The 16,936-nt window shown below is 39.9% G+C and overlaps 3 protein-coding genes across 7 annotated transcripts in view; 1 reads left to right on the top strand and 2 right to left on the bottom strand.

The window, feature by feature from the left end:
* The window catches only part of cbl (Cbl proto-oncogene, E3 ubiquitin protein ligase), a 28,676-nt gene extending 25,982 nt beyond the window's left edge, over positions 1-2,694 (bottom strand). Inside the window, exon 1 of one of the 2 annotated variants that reach the window (XM_056756641.1) lies at positions 1,944-2,694. In XM_056756641.1, the coding sequence (XP_056612619.1) occupies positions 1,944-2,090 (147 nt within the window). In that variant the 5' untranslated portion in view covers positions 2,091-2,694. The remainder of the gene's footprint in view (positions 1-1,943) is intronic. The other variant, XM_056756640.1, reaches the window with a different exon arrangement.
* On the top strand, positions 887-6,178 carry ccdc153 (coiled-coil domain containing 153). 2 transcript variants are annotated; one of them, XM_056756643.1, is made up of 7 exons: positions 887-1,015; positions 3,714-3,809; positions 3,902-3,967; positions 4,047-4,166; positions 4,549-4,641; positions 4,753-4,883; positions 5,294-6,178. In XM_056756643.1, the coding sequence occupies exons 2-7, from the start codon at positions 3,740-3,742 to the stop codon at positions 5,420-5,422; spliced, it is 609 nt and encodes a 202-aa protein (XP_056612621.1). In that variant the 5' UTR covers positions 887-1,015; positions 3,714-3,739; the 3' UTR covers positions 5,423-6,178. The 2 variants fall into 2 exon arrangements, with proteins under 2 accessions (XP_056612621.1, XP_056612622.1); XM_056756644.1 differs by lacking the exon at positions 887-1,015 and adding an exon at positions 2,774-2,851.
* A 3,114-nt stretch (positions 6,179-9,292) lies between these two features.
* Positions 9,293-16,936, bottom strand: part of grik4 (glutamate receptor, ionotropic, kainate 4) — a 275,509-nt gene continuing 267,865 nt past the window's right edge. For all 3 annotated transcript variants that reach the window (XM_056756694.1, XM_056756693.1, XM_056756692.1), the window contains 5 exons: positions 16,227-16,392; positions 14,798-15,023; positions 14,293-14,421; positions 14,073-14,191; positions 9,293-11,020 (listed from right to left, as the gene is read on the bottom strand). In XM_056756694.1, coding sequence (XP_056612672.1) covers positions 10,637-11,020; positions 14,073-14,191; positions 14,293-14,421; positions 14,798-15,023; positions 16,227-16,392 — 1,024 coding nt within the window. In that variant the 3' untranslated portion in view covers positions 9,293-10,636. The remainder of the gene's footprint in view (positions 11,021-14,072; positions 14,192-14,292; positions 14,422-14,797; positions 15,024-16,226; positions 16,393-16,936) is intronic.

Below are 16,936 nucleotides of genomic sequence, written 5' to 3'. Positions count from 1 at the left end.
GCCACTATAAACCTCTGGCTCTCATACACCCCTAGTATAATTAGTTATTCCGTGAGAATTATCAGCGACATGCATCCATGTGCAGACGTGAATTGGCTTCTAGTGACAGTTTGCATTATGAGTGCAAAGTAAGCCTGAATTTCCCTCTTGTCCCCTTGAGAGAAGTATCAAGACCATTCTTGGTGATCCCTGACCGCTCTCTGCGGAGACTCAAATAAAAAAAGATTCAATAAAATAGCTCTACATTGGTCTAATGTGTAGATAATAATAAATTGTGTTTGTAAATAAGGTAGTCACACAGAAGCAAAGCAGAGTAATCCAATGTAGGAAAAACCTGTCAAATAACGAATTTCGTTATGTTTAGTTCTATTCGACTATGCATCTTGTTTGCAAGAAAAAATAAAGCTAGTTGAAATGCTTTGACATATAACTTCTTGTAGATTTGGTTAAGGTGATAAATGTTTGCACGAGAGTCACAGAATATAACCAAACAGTTAACATGCAAAAGTTCATCTTGGATAATAAATAGCCTATCATTTGAGTTTGCTGAATGCAAAAACGAATGAAGAATCTGTTCCTTCTGAACAGGTCATGTTGGCAAAGGAGGAACTGAGTTTGACGTGCCTTAATAACAAGAGATAAAATACCCTAAACTGCTGTTTTAGAAGTACTGAATTGCTGAATTAAAAAGGTTTCTGTGGTTGTATGCTGTAAATTTTCACCTTTATGTTACGTTGCAAAAAAGGGAAATTCACTTATGAACAGAGTGATCTGTCACATGTGCACTAACCAAATGATCCCATGTGAAACTAAGCAAATAGGAAGTAGCACAGATCTCAATCTCCGGAAGCATGAGCTGTTTCTCAGGAACTATTAAATTATCTTTGTTAAACATACATTGCAAAGCAAAGTTGAAGGTAAGTATCTGAGTTGCTCATCGTGAAGACTTCTCTGTGACAGAATCGACTGCTGTCTTTAGCTCATGCATCAGTGTAAACATCACAGGAAGTTTGAGGTCAGTAACCACAACTTTTTCCATGAACTGCAGCTTTAACTCTTGCATTGTGATGCAGTAATAGAAAAAGCAGATGTTGTAACATTTTTTTCAACTGCTGTCTTTTACTTTACTAACCTTGCGTGTGTGTTTATTCTTGGTTACATTAATCAGGTGTGAAACAAGGATCCTTATCATGAGACCCCTTGCTTAGATGTGTATTACCAAACGACAGCAAGTTACTAATTCATCTCCATTCTGAAAAGTCTACATTATAAAAGCTGGAATGACAAAACAGGCCTATGAATGTAAAGTCATATTCAACTTAAACGGTTTAACCTGACACTTCATAGTTATTCAACAACTACACAAAAACAGAAATAACATCAGAGTGGAAGCCATAAGAAGAGGTTGAGAGGGCAGTTCACTCCAACATCCACGTCTACATTGAGTTAACCAACAGAATGACCAGACCCTGGTCCAGCAAAGAGTCGGATGTTGGTTGTTTAACACATTAAGATTTTAACTTGGCTCTTGATGGCGTCCCAACTCCGGATCTAAATAGTCAAACCATTCCTAATCCTCCCACAATATGCATTTTAGTTGCAAAGTAAAAATACAAGCTATTAAGCTAACATAACTAACGTTAGCACAGGACCCTGCAACACTCTTGTACCATATTCCTGCTAAGCGTAACAGTTGCCAGAAATGACCTACGCTTCCAAATAAAATCCAAATGGGTTCCAAAGACGACACGGCCGGTTAAACAGAGTTTATTAGACTGCAAACCCTTCAGCTAATTGCTTTAGATGAGCTGCCCTGCCATATTGCATTAGGAACCCTCCGTGCAGGCCATCCGGCTAACAAGCTAACAAGAGACCGAGGCTGCTAGCTGCAGCGCATCTCTGTATCCTTCGACTACTGGATCTCGCTTGATAAATTCACTCACCTTGTCCATGAATTTCCAGCATTTCTCCACCGTCTTTTTGTCCACGGCCCCGGGCTGGTGATGGGTGTGATGGAGGTGATGGTGAGGCTGAAAAGCGTCCTTCATCATGCCTATAAGCCCCCCACCTTTCTTCAGATTTCCTGCCATGTTCGGACTCCACAAAAGACGGCCAGAGCGACCTGCCTTTGCTTTTCGTAGTAAAAAAAAATGTACGTTAAGTTTGATCGCACACCCCCCGGTGAGGACAGCGCCCGAGTCCGGTTCGGTTCGAGCGAGGGTCCGTCAAGGGGGGGAAAAGAGCTTTATCGATGCAAGACTCCCATTAAATCCCCCGTGCTTGAAACCACCGCTGTAGACTGCGTTACACTTAAAGGCGAATAACGCGACGGATCCGGCTGTTAATAAAGCGTCAAAACATACGTTTTACGGCGAGGAGTGTATGGACGCAGAGGAACGACTGCTTTCACAACGACACCCCGTGCGTGATGTTCCCTTTTCCTGCAGCTCTCTCTCTCTCTCTCTTCTCTTCTCTCTTTCTATGCGCTTCTTGCAACGGGAAGTTCAGGGATAGCGAGAAAAGAGCCCCTGCGAACAAAGTCTAAGTAAAAAAAAAGAAAAACGATCGCCCACGCTTATAAACCCAAGCGCACATCGGCTTTCTCCACATGAATATATATCTTATATCGGGCGGCAGGGGGAAATAAGATAAATAAATGTATTAGGGAAATAAACACCGCCTTCCGTCACCCCCTCCCTTGCGCGTGTGTGATTGCACTTCCTGTTCATCCTCTTCCGGCTGTACGATCCCTCCCTCTTCTCGCTCTACGTTTCTCCTCCCCCGTCCGCGCCCTCATGTGAATATGGCTCATGAATATTAAGAAGGGCGCGTAACCGGAAGCTCTAGGAAGGTAACCTAGCAACGTCAGCATAAGAATTAACATCGTTCTTTAGCCCTGGTTAAAAGATGAATTGTGACCCTGGATCAAAAAACCAGTCTTAAGTAACACGGGAACATTTTAAGTTAAAGCCAAAAATAGATCGTATGGGTCAAAATTCTCAATTTGTCTTTTATGCCAAAAATCATTAGGATATTAAATAAAGATCATGTTCCATGAAGATATTTTGTACATTTCCTGCCCTAAATATATCAAAACTTTATTTTTGTGAGTGGATGACCTACAACTTCAAAGGCAATTTTCTCAATATTTTGATTCTTTGCACCCTCAGATTCTAGAGATTTAAACAGTTATATCTCCGGCAGATATTATCATATCCTAACAACCTATACATCAATAAAAAGCTTAATTGTTCAGCTTTAAAAATATGTACAAATATTACAATTATTGTTATTTTTTATGTAGGCCTATTTGACTATTAACTCTCATCAGGGTAGATCGAAGACCATTTATTATTCACATTTAATATATTTGTATTTTTGCAGGATAAATGTTTAAGCTATCGTAATTAAAACACTTGTCATTGTTTTCAGATCTGTAGCCTTTGTAACATACATTAAGAACAAAAAGAGTTTATTTAACAAATCTGAACAATTGACAGGAGTTTCCGGTCTCTACAACAACGCAAATCTCTTAGCAACGGTACACACCTCCAGGCAACGAGCCTACATGGTGCATTGCGGTCTACGTAGAACAATTGATATTAAAATGTCGGAGAGGTGATTGGCCGGCCTCTCTCTGACCCCGCCCACGCTACCAAGAGGCTCTGTGTACACAATCCAGTCTGAATGAAACTTTTTCTCTTCTGTTATAGGGAGGCAGTGCTACATTTTCAACGCCATGCCGCCAAAGAAAAAAGGGAAAGCAAACAGCAAAAAGGAAAAGCCTAAAAAGAGTACACCGGAACAAGGTGTTGATCGGTTATACGTAATAATCGAATTATATGTTATGATATAGGCTACTCAAAAAAAAAACTTGTATATTTTTTCTCATCATACACAGATGATGGACTTACAGAAAAGTACAGGAGGAGTGTCCTAGATGTGGCTGTTTTAAAAGAGCATCTTGGTAAGACAAATATGATTTTAAATCGTTTTGTTTCTAGAATTTGTTCTCTTAGGTGTTTTTTGCTTTCTACTTAATGCAGCTCTGAGGTCCAGTGTTGCACGTCAGGCCACTGCAGCCAGAGATGACCTGAAAAGTCAAGTAAGAGATTTGGAGCAACTTCTTACTCAAGAGAGATCAGACATGAAGGACATCATTGCAGGTCTGTTTTGCATTACAATGCTGTCCAATGTTTTGAGTACACCTGCGTTATTTACAAAATGTTGGAAATCCTGGAACAAAACATCAAAGCTAGATTCACAAATGTTGTAAATTAATTTGTAATCCTACCAAAGGTTTAATGATAGGGTCCGAAACACAGTTTTTAATTATCAAGCATGCAACATAAATATTAACCAATTATGAGTCCATTGAGACGAATAAATAGTAGCTCAAAAAACACATTTCAGCTGTGATTTGTCACGAATACACCACTTCTAACCAATGAGTACAAGGACCAGAACTGTCCCTTAATAATAATGTGTTGTTTAATATGTTGTTATATTAATATTACTATTAACACAATGTGCATTTATTGCATTAAGATCTTAATCGTCAATATAACTCAATGGAAACGGATCTGCAGACTAAAGTAGACAGGCTAGAAGTGTGTGTGGACTTCCTTCAGACACAACTGGGTGAGTCCAATCGTGGACATTCAAACTCTTCCTGCTTGTCAAAGTGTTCTTTACCCAAACACATGCTCTCCAATGCCACGCTGATGACAGACAAAGCCTTTTTCTGATTAGCCGAGTGTCAGGTTCAGTTAAAATCCGAGCGAGAGCAACGAGAGCAGAGGGAAGCGGAGAAAGAGGCCATCATTTCTGACCTCCAGTGCAAGCTGGACAGCATGGAGAGAGAGTGCGAGAAGATCATGCACGTGAGTGATCTGAAAGTCTGGGCATTGCTCTTTAAATTATTAAGTGAAACATCAGTACTGTGTCAAAATATCTATTATGTGCTTGAACGGATGACATGTTTTTATTAACTCGTACACGACACATGGCTAAACATTGCTTGGTGGCAGTTCAGCGTGACATAATAATCTGTCTCGCCGAAATGAGTGTAATTAATATTAAAGTAAACAAATGAAGTAGGATGTTAATTAAAGTGTTAACAAATCTAATTGCCAGCCACAAGGTTTTTCGTTTAAGCGTTTTTAGCATAGTAGGGACCATCTGCACCTCTAAATACATGCGCCAGATGGCGAGACATGCCCCATTTAATAAACTACTTTTCATCTTAAGTTGAGTACGCTTTTATTAATTGGTATCTATTGGCTTGGCACAGGGTTGTCTGGATAGTTTGCTTTCTCAGCTGGCTGAGACTCGGTTGCATTGGGAGGAGCAGAGTACAGTCATTCATCAGGAGGTCAAGGACACGCTCGTTGACTTCGGGATAAATCCACTTTACATATGAGGACATCTGAGGATACTTGTCTTGAGCCTGGGTTGGGAGCAGAACTCATTGACATCAAATCAGTATAAAGGCATGTCAAGATGCACCAATATAGACCTGATGGGAACATTTGTATTTGTTTGAAAAAGTGCCATTTTAATTAGTTTGCTTCTTCGTTACATTTTGCACTAACTAAAATGTATTCTTCTTATGGATGGTTTATAGAGTAGTCTATCTCAGATTTAAATTTCACTCCAATGCATGTTGTATATTTATATAATTGTGTATGTGACAAATAATCTTAAATCTTTGAACGCTGTCAAACTGAGTTCCCATTGTTCAAAAATGAAGGATGAAGCCACATGATATCACCTTTTCTAGTTAAATTATTCCATTGAGAAGAACAATTAATTCCTGCTATTCTTACAGAATTTCTGAAAGCAGTCAAATCTGTTGGCAATAATGAAACATTGTGGTTTCTGATAAAACCCAGTATTCATCACATGGGAACATAACAACCTTTTTATGTCAAATTAATAACCTTTTATTGTGTTATCATTGATCTTTTTATAGCATTTTGTAGTACATTGTCTGCAGAGATTTGATTGAGCCTTTACATTACTAATGATCCTACTCCACTCAAAAGTGCAGCTCTCTCTGTGACCAGCAGATGTCTCTGTTGGTTTATTTTTCTTGTTTGTTCTTCCATTGGTCATTACTATTTTATTAAACATAATGAAACTCAAATGCTTCAAATAAAATAACTGAAAAACTTTATGATTACTAATATTTTTGTGAGTCAGAAATAAATGCACTGACAGATGCCAGTAGTTGAATTCGAGGATTCCCGGGTGAATTTAAATTCTCTGAAATTGTGAATACCCGGATTAAAAACAACACAATTGGCTTCTACATGACATCATGAATTTAATATTCTGCTATAATGGACAAAGATGTGCCACCACAGTGACATTCTCTGTGTGCGGCACCAGGCCCACCGCTCATCTGGCTGGCATGCGATCAAGGTATCTCAGCATACAAACAAAGCAAACAAAGACTTAATTTCCCTTACATTTGTAATAGTGAAACAGTCCTATGTATTAAAGCGATGCCTGAGATAAAAAGGCAGCAAAATGAAAAAGACATTATCTCGTCTTGACAAGGACTCATGTTAAAGGGATAGTGATAATTCTGTCATATTAATCCTCAGGTTGTTCCAAACCTGTATAAATTCCTTTGTTATGCTGAACACAGAGAAAGAAATCAAGATGAATGTCAGTAACCAAACAGTTCTCATCCCTTATTTACTGGCATATATAAGGGAATATAAATACTATGGGAGTCAATGGGAAATAAAATCCGTTTGGTTACAGACATTAACCAAATTTCTTTCTTTGTGTTTATCAGAACAAAGACATTTATTTAGGTTAAGAACAATTGGAGTGAAAACAGAATTTTCATTTTTGCGTGAACTATCCCTTTAAGAGCACTTCCACTCAGAAAATCAGGGATGAGATTGAGCATTATGATCTATGCTGGTACTAGGGTTATCACAATTTGTAGCCAAAAGAATTTACAATAACGATATTATAAAGGAATCTATTAATAAAAAGCCTGTCAAATACTACCCCACAATATCAGTAATCAGGTTTATAGTCAATATCACCGTTATTGTCCATATATTGTGACACCCCTACTGTATAGTATGAGATAGTATCAGGTGTAGGAGTCAAACAATTATGTTCTGTTTGTACTGTGTCTGTTCTGTCATGAAAAGTAAAGTAAAACAACCAAACTATTGCTGCTCGACAAGTAGAAACCAGCTGTGACTCCATCAGGAATTAAAGCTAGAGATGCAATTTCGACCCGTGGAAACAGGTTAGAGCTGAATTAAGAAATAAATGGGTTGAAGAGAAGGAGTGTGCTGCGAAATACAGACCTGGCCCTCGGGGATGCATCTGGTGTGATTGTGCTGTGAGCTTTGCTCGTCTCACTAATAAATCCTGTCGTCAGCCATGACATTTCGGTCCCTTAGCAATTCTCCCCCATTACTAACAAATAGTCACAGAGCTGGACAAATAGTATCTGGGCCGTGGAATTCAAATGGATTTTAAACATCGGTTTGAGAGCTTTTTTTAATTTGGAAAAGGAGCTTTATGACAATACTCAGGATTGAGGCCGTCAACCGCACAGACACACTTGATTGTATGATCAAATATTCATAAAACATATGTAGAGAAACATTGCAACTACAAACAACTTAGAGGGATAGTTCACCCAAAAAATCATGATTTACTCACTCTCTAGTTGTTCCAAATCTGTAAATATTTTATTGTTTGGTCGAACACAGAGAAAGATATTGTACAAATGCTTGAAACCAAACATTTATTGGACCCCATTAACTACCAAAGTGCCACAAAGTGCCATTCTCTGGACTCAGTTCCACATTTGTGGAATGATCTGCCCGGTGCGACAAGATCAGCAGATTCTGTAGCCACATCTTTAAGAATCGGCTGAAAACACATCTCTTCAGTCAACACTTGACCGATTAGTTCTGGCTTCTATTTCTTTTCTACTCCTATCCTTAAAAAAACAACCTTAGCTTTGTATAGCCCATACTGTGGAAGGCTATATGAGAGCAGTTTTACTGCACTTATGCTTTTTGTTGTCTTTATGTGGTTCCAATTGCTTCTATTGTTTACCTCAATTGTAAGTTGTTTAGATAAATCGTTTGCTAAATGACTTAATGTAAATGTAATTGTATAACTTTGCTGTCCTATATTCTTATTTTGTTTGTTTTAAGGGCTGTGTCCACTGAAGCGCTTTTACATGGCTGAAAACGGTTGAAACAGCATTTTTCAACTCTGGGTGCCCAGTGGAACACCAGCACTGAGCCAAAGTGGAAAAAACACGCCAGCTACTGCAGTTTTCAAGAAATGCAACGTTTCCATTGGAAACTATTGAAAAAACACGCCGTACGCCAACAGAAACAGCCCCTAACAGATCAAAAAAATAGTTTTCCTACTATCGTAGTCAATAGGATCCAAGAACTGTTTGGTAACAAGCATTCTTCCAAATATCTTTCTGTGTTCACTGATCATCAGAAAACTCTAAGGTGAATAAATGATGACATAATTTTTTATTTTGGGGTGAACTATTCTTTAAAAGTTTAAGTGTGTCAATTTAAATCATATTTACTGAATTCCTCCCCTATGTGCACTTGGAAAAAAACAGATAGCACCCAGTCCCAAAGTGGTTAAGTCAATGAAGAGGAACGTGACATATTTCAAACTTTAAGGGGAAATCGACCAACTAACGGCCTACTTGAATGTGATTTAACAGAAAAAAACAAATCACACACTTCTGCTTCAGGTAAAATGTGGTACATATAAATATAACCCAATAATCATGACATATGAAGTGTTCCTTACCAGTGACAGATTTGGTACTTGACAAAATTCATTCGCCATTGCTAACATCCTAAAGGCTAATTTGAAACATTTCTATAAAAGCAGTCACTTATCACTTTAAGCAATAACTGTCTCACCAAATGTTTTCACTTGTTAGTTGATACTCTTTAAGCTTCCGCTCTTTGTAAAGCAGATCTGTGGCTGATTTACATTCCCCACCACAGTAAATATGCCACATCTTGAAGTCGCCCCCCGAGTGTTGCATGTGCACTTTTGCAGGTCTGTGCATTCAGTGAAAACCCACCTGCATACTCTAATCTGCGATTGTTCATCAGGTGCCTGAAATAAACAAACACATTCACCATCCGTTCTCAAGAGCAGGAGGAAACGAAATGGAGCGGTTTCTGCGCACCTAGAAAAAAAATGTTAAAAGTACCAACAGAATTGTTTCAAGAACAACAAAGTCAACCTGTCACAAAACTGAACACAATGCCATTTATTTTCGTCAGGCACTAACACCGTATTGAAATATAATGTAGAAATGGTTTAGTTCAATGCACAGGAAAAAAATCAACATGGGTCTAAACTAATGGACCATAAAAATATGAAGGCAATTTATTAAAATTTTGGTGCCGTAAGTTGAGGACAACATCATGCCTAACAAAATAATTCAATTTTGGTATCCAAATTCTGCTTTAGCTGTAGTATGTTAAAAACACTGATCATAATGTTTTTTATTGAATCCTCCATACCATTTAAAGGGTGTTCACGAAGATGTCACATAAAGAACAAAAGTTGCTGGTTTTAAGCAAATAAAAAAACATCAGCTGCATTTGATGTCATATAACATAAGAAATACATGAATGTTTAGTCAACATCTTCTAATACAGATAGGACTAGATGGCATGACCCTGTTGATATATGATTGACCTCTGTGTTGGATCTCAGAAATACTGATGATACCTAAGATCTCACGTTGTTTATACTCAACCGTTTTCACGGCTAAATGAGGGCAATTTTACCTTTCAGAATTACTGTTGTTACTTTTACAATGCGAGTGTAATCTTCCACTATTCACATCTTCCATTGTGCAAATGTCCTAAGAGTGCAAACAATGAATTAAAAGAAAATAAAGTGTATAACAAACAATAAAAAAAGTATTTTGACAGCAAAAGAACCGGAAATAAAAACGAATGCTTTACTTTCATTCAGTAGCATCCCTCTTACATGCACATAAAACATTCAGCAACCTTTTTAATAGAATAGCACTATTATTAAAAACAGATCAAAGTGGAGTTTTGTGATCAGTTCTCGTAATGGTTATTTTCCCTTGGGGCCATGGGATGACAATAGCACGAAATTAATACAAAGTATTTTGCCACTCTAAAAAAGGTTCTGTTCTCCGTAGCTGTGTGTAGGCCTACTCTGTCCGTGATGTGAAAAAAACGAACGTTTTAATCGTGAGAACAAGATAATAGCAACTGTATAGTGGTATCACAACAAAAAGAGTAATAATTTAAAAAGAAATCAACAGCACAGTAAGACAAATATACTGCATAGTACAAAGCCACTCTGCCGCGTGTTCCAAAGGCAGTTCATGGGCAGAGAGCTGTGGGGACAGTGTGTACAGAGATCAGACGCAGCTCTACGGCTGAATCGAGCAGCACGAACATCTTCACACATTTGAGTTCCAACGAGACTCTTTCATCGGTGGGGAATGTATTGTTTGTCTCATTTCTGGAGCGCTCAATCCCGTAATCACCCGCTGAACGCCCCAGGTCCAGCAAAGCCTACGTTTGACGCCTGTCCGTGGGGTACAAAGAGGTTATTCTGGTTCACCATTGTTTGCCCCCTTATCCCACTCCACACTCTCCTCGCTGTGGGCGGGGGACGCACCGGGGTGGCCGGTCGGGTGCACCCGGATGCCCTGGAAGCGCCGGCACTCCGGGCAGATGCGAATGTGGCTGCACCCACGCGCTACCAGGGCGGCCTCCTGCGCCAGTCTGTTCGAGAGAGGTTCGGGCAGGCCCGTGCCCATGCACAGCTTGCCGTTGCTGAGGCTCGCGGCCGCCGCCCGCACCCGTCGCTCGTCCAGGGGCATAGGCTGCGGTCGCAGCACGCTGGCACCTCGCCTGCGCCGTAACTGCAGGCTGTCCTGACACAGCACGATTCCCTGCAGCTCTCGTAGCATCTCCTCGCACACAGACAGCTGTGAGGCACAGATACAGGGATGAAGAGAGAGAAGAAAAGAGAGAGAGGCCGGGGGCTCACTGACACACTGCACACAGAGGATAAAAGGCATCACAGGCAGAGCACTGATCAAAATAACACTGGGCTATACAGAGAGTCGTGCCTGTCTACCTGAAACAACCTGAAGCAGCATTCTGATTTTTGTGTGTTTGGAATATCTGCTTTTTTTGCTTGTAATGATTTAATTTTGTATTAGGAAACTGATAAATCATGTGGGAACAGTTGTGTTTGGGTCATTCTCTGTATGTGGTGCCTTTGCTGTTGACAAAATAGTATTTGAATAACAATGAGCTTGAATCATTAATCATGTTTTTTCCTGTTCTCAATATGTCAACCCTGTGCTCATGTATGTGCAGTGTGTACAGCTTTAAAAATGTAACCCATCACGCACATCACATTTTAACAAAAAAAATATACAAAATTCTGCACTTTCTTTGATGTTTTATCATCCTATCCTGCATTTCCCTAGTGAAATATAATGGGATATCCATTGACAATCAAAGCTTAAATTGTGTCAGAAATAAGTTTTGATGAAAAGTTCCAACATGTGCAGGTTTTAAGTCATTAAAAATCATCATTCATTTTCAAGCACAGGACATTTTAGCTTCAAACCTCCAAACAAAATGATCTGTATGTTTTAACATTTTGACTCCCACGGATCATTACCATTTAATAACAGAGCTACTAAAACTTAACCACTTTTGGACAGCAACCAGTCTTGTTTCAAGAGTGTCTCTGGAATGGTGCTACAATGGTTCAAGTCTTACCTCTCAAGTCTTACCTCACAGGTAGGTCATTTAGAGTATCCTGGAGATTTGAGGTCTCTGAGTCCCACCATCTCAATACAGGTGTGCCTCAAGGCTCAGTGCGGTGCTTGGACCGTTGCTCTTTTCCATATACACGACATCCCTAGGTTCTGTTATTCAGTAACATGGGTTTTCCTATCACTGCTATGTGGGTGATACACAACACCTCTTGGCATTTCAACCTGACGATCCAAATGTCTCTGCATGCATTTTTGCGAGACTGAGAACAATTTCACTCTTTTTCCTTGCAAAAACAGAACTGCTTGTAATCCCGGCCGACCATAAGATTCATCACAACCTCTCCATTCAACTAGGCTCATCAACCATCACATCTTGTGGTAATAGATAATCAGCTAAACTTCACGGATCATGTTGCCAACACCACCCTATGCTGTAGATTCATCCTCTACAACATTAGGAAAATTAGACCTTTCCTGTCCGAGCATGCTAAGCCAGTCCTAGTCCAGGCGCTGGTGCTGTCCATAATGGACTATTGCAATGCGCTACTGGCTGGACTCCCAACTTGCACAACCAAACCTCTACAAATGATCAAGAATGCAGCAGCAAGAGTGGTCTTCAATGAACCGAAGCGAGCACCCGTCAGTCCTCTCTTCATTAAGTTACATTTGCTCCCTATAGTCGCTCACATCAAATTCAAAGCTCTGCTCTTGGCCTACACGACCACCAATGGTTCGGCACCCCCATATCTTCATTCGCTAATACAGAAGTATGTACCCTCAAGATCTCTGCGCTCTGCAAACGAACGGCGTCTTGACGCGCCATCCCATAAAGGGAAAATCATTCTCACGTAACTTCTCTGGATCTGTTCCACATTTGTGGAATGATCTGCCAGCTGCTTCAAGATCAGCAGATTCTTTAGCCACATCTTTAAGAATCGGCTGAAAAAACATCCTTTCCCTCAACACCTGACCGATTAGTACTGACTTATTTTTCTTTTCTACTTTTTCTATCCTTGAAAATAAAATTATTTGCTTTGTATACTGTGGTAGACTATATGAGATCAGTTTTTACTGCACTTATGCTTGTTGTTGTCCTTATGTTGCTGCAACTGCTTCTATTGTTTACCTCATTTGTAGTCGCTTTGGATAAAAAGGTCTGCTAAATGACAAAATGTAATGTTATTTTTTCTGAATAATATAAACTTATTCTCCTGTTTTTAAACATTGCATGGGGTTGAAAAGGCACTGCATACAAAGAATGACCCTTTTTGGCAGCTGTAGTGTGTAACAGGTTTGTGGTTGTTGGGCTCATCTGGGTTGGATCTAGATGTTAAGAAAGTCACAGAGCACAGGAACAACTAATTGTTTCTGCCCAATAAGGCATGCTAAGCTATGATAGTTTTGGGGTGCCACATAAACACACATTAATTCTAGTACACCAAGTTATAGCATTTTGCTTTAAGTTGACTAATGCTGACCTGTCTAAACAGGCTAAGTTGATTTGACCCAAATATTTATTTACCAAATAATTTTTTTTGATGTCAAGACACAAAACAAGCACAGGCACACACGCACACACACAGGTTTGTATTGGTATACTACTGGGGACATTCCATAGACTTAATTAGATTGAATTAAACATGTGCAAGACATTAGATAGAAAGATACGATTTGACCAAATCATGAGCCTTTTTATTTAGTATGAGCCAGTTAAATGTAGGTTGTGATAAAGCACAAATATTTGTGATATATTTGCTATATCACAAATATAGCAAATGACTCTTCTGTGTAAATTTACACACAAATAAATGTGGGCAAACTTGAACAGCTGTACTGTAACTGTACCATAAGACATGTACAAACACGTCATGCATCTGCACCCTCACAAAAAATAGCCACGCCTCCGGGTTCTACTGAAACATGCCAAAATTTTTATTTAGTAAAATCACAGTGTTTTTAAAATTCGAAACAATCTGACACACAATCAGTTTGCAGAGAAGAATTACAAAAGCAAAAAGAAAGGTTTCAATTTCTTTAAAGATTTATCAAGTTTAATATCATCTTAAAAAGGGCCTGGCATCTTTACTGAGCATCTACAGTGAAGGTCTGTGTAGATCAGTTTGAGGTTATCTTTGTTGTGCTGGTTGTATGGTTGAGGATGAGTTGGATTTAGGGTTTAGGGACGAAGGCGTGTGGGCAGGGAGAGGGACACAAAACAGAGGCAGGTAAAATAGCCCTCTCTCACCTCTGTTGCTGGTGTATGACGCAGCATCCACACAAACTCTAGCACCGCCATGAAGATGGCCACCAGGAGACCACACACAAGCACCACAAAGATCCCACCAATGTTCTCCATGCCTAGACCTACAAACAAACACCGATTTTGTTAAGGACATTGAAAATCCACTTCATTCTGTGCTAATTTCATTTATTGGCTAGAGGTTTCATATGCCGAAGTGGTTGACCTTTCGCTCGATGGTCCTCCTCTTTTGGACACTTGCCCCCATCCCACCACTTCCTCTTGAGGATCTCTAGACGGTTGTCCTCCTGTAGTTTAAGTATGGCCAGATCAAACTCATCTCTGTAGACCGAGCCTGAACAGCCAAAAATAGGCATCTCAGAGAAATCACAGCTAAATGCTTCACCCTGCATTCCGTGTTCATTTTGCTTATTGTAAACGAAACGACGGCCCCATTAATCATGTCTATTACACCGTGCTTCTTAGATGCTTCTGCATGGTTTGGTTCAAATCAATTTCAGCGCAATTTACATTCAGTCAATGGAATAATTTCATTTCAGATACCAAAGATTCACTTTTGTCATTTTGTGCTGATCTTACAAGCTGACTGTACAAGCTGAATGTAGCAGAGTTGCAACTCAACTACTATAAAAAAAATGTTCCTATACAAAAGTCAATCATCAGAGCCTGTAGTGGTTTTCCCTTTAGATCTCGAATGGGTGCTCTCTTACCCAGATGCATGCCAATGCCATAGCCCTTGGTATCCAGCAAGCCTCCGATCTGGGTGAGATTGCAGTTGCGCTGGCGATAATACTCATTCATGGTGCTCTCCAGAAGGTAGGCGTAATTGGAGTTGAGCACTCTCGCGATGCCCTCCTCTGTGCTCTTCACAAACACGCTGGGTTGCTTGGAGTACATGAAGTTCCACATCCGCTGGTACGTCTGGTAGCGAGAGTTCTGAATGGAGAATGGGAGTTCAATGTTTTTCATCACAATAGAACAGAGATAAATATTAAATATTTTCACAGTTTTGGTTTGAAAAGAGGTTATTTGTCCCTGGGTGCTACAGACTAACTTCTATCATACATTCTAAAAAATGCAGGAATATTTTCAACCCAGCGTTGGGTCAAAAAGGGACATTGATGTTGAGTTATAAATGAATTTATACTGGGTCGTTTCAGCCTGAAAATGCTGGGTTGTTTTAACACAACAGTTGGGTTGAATGGGAATGTATATATATATATATACTGTATACTATACATACAGTATAGATACAGTACATGTATTAGTGTAACTGACACAATAACTTCCAAAGTTCTTAAAGACGGACAGGTGTCATTCATTCACCCTCTTGTCATTTCACACCTGTACGACTTTCTTTCTTCTGCAGAACTCAAAAGATATTTTGAAGAACGTTGGTAACCAAACAACATTGGACCCCATTGACTTCCATTGTGTGGAGACAACCACCGCAAGTTAAAGTTACCGCCGTTCGGTTACCAAATTTTTTCAAAATACTGCATCATCTTTTGTGTTTTGCAGAAGAAAGTCAAACAGATTTGAAATGGCAATAGGGAAAGTAAATGATTACAGAACTTAAATGTTTGAGTGAACTATCCTTTTAACTTCTTTATGAAATATTCCAGAGACGTCTTCATTTTTAATGTCTCTTATCAAAATGGCACAGGCATATTGATTTTCAAAACGCAGCTCAATAAGTACTTAAAAAATGTCCCTGATGTTTGCTTGCTTATGCTCAGAGAAAGCAAACAGGTCACCATTGCTACTGGCTCCTCATCCCGAGTCCTGACAGCAAATCACTAGAGCTTTGCGGACATAAGACTGTATTAACCATGGACCTGGTGCTTGATAAGCTGACAGTTTGACGTGCTGATGTGGCGTTGTTACATCGCATATGTGTAACGACCTGAGGGGCGGGGTCAAAAATCTGCCTCTCCAATGCATCAGAAAGTCTGAATGAGTCTGGGTAGCCCTCTGGAGAGGAAGAGATATCGAAGGGCATTGATATTAGGACAGTAAACACATAAATCTCACAGAAGGGAAGAGCAATGGTGACATGCTCAATAAACCTGCCGACATGGCATTGATTTGTGGGCGGGGGGGTCGGAGTTTTCTTCTCCCTGTCCTTGGACATCTCACCTTGAAGAAGGTCATGGTGGAGCCACCGTGCATGGTGCCATATTCAATGGCGGTCTGGTCAGCCAGATCGTCCACCGACTCGATGGGCACCTCCATCCTCTGCACAGTAAGAAAGGCTGCCAGGTTGGCTGTGTACGAAGAGATGATGATCAAGGTGAACGCCCACCTGGAATGACACGCCAGCTTTAGACACAAGGAACTGAACAGAGAAGCAGCTTTGACCTGACATCAAAGGGAGCTCAGAGCTACTGCGAGCGACGCATCCGAATGAGAAGTTGAAAGACTCGGCTGAATACTGCACCTCTTCCGAATCCTCAAAAATAGCTTTCTTTTATTCTCCACTGACCTCTGCGTGTTGCAGTCGGCAAGGCCTCAATAAATGACAGTACAATAGCGCATCAGAAAAACAGAGGCCAAGCGAAAGACGGGTGTACTACTTTTCTACAGTACTAAACGGAGATCTAGGCTGTAAGATGAGGGCACAGAAAGAGGATATAGTCAAGATCTGTTGTCACATTTAGTAGTATTGAAGAAATGTGAAATGTGATTTTCATATTTGTGAGTTCATCCCATGTCTGGGGTATTTTAAAATATTGAATAAACAAAATGTCCGCACACTGAAAACTTATGAATCTAAATCTATTTGAACAAAAGCAATGTTCGACTGTCAGGTCTTTCTCAGGCACCTGAATGTATATTCAACATAGTGG

This window comes from Triplophysa dalaica, chromosome 9, assembly GCF_015846415.1.
Source record: "Triplophysa dalaica isolate WHDGS20190420 chromosome 9, ASM1584641v1, whole genome shotgun sequence".
Lineage (NCBI taxonomy): Eukaryota > Metazoa > Chordata > Actinopteri > Cypriniformes > Nemacheilidae > Triplophysa > Triplophysa dalaica.
The sequence above is the reverse complement of the archived record's forward strand: the minus strand, read 5'-3'. Positions and strand labels throughout refer to the sequence as shown.

Excerpts from the sequence above, each read along its gene's own strand:
- ccdc153 (XM_056756643.1), top strand. The coding sequence starts at position 3,740 with ATGCCGCCAAAGAAAAAAGGGAAAGCAAACAGCAAAAAGGAAAAGCCT. Across the intron at positions 3,810-3,901 it reads AAAGAGTACACCGGAACAAG|ATGATGGACTTACAGAAAAG; the intron begins GTGTTGATCGGT and ends CATCATACACAG. Across the intron at positions 4,884-5,293 it reads AGTGCGAGAAGATCATGCAC|GGTTGTCTGGATAGTTTGCT; the intron begins GTGAGTGATCTG and ends GGCTTGGCACAG.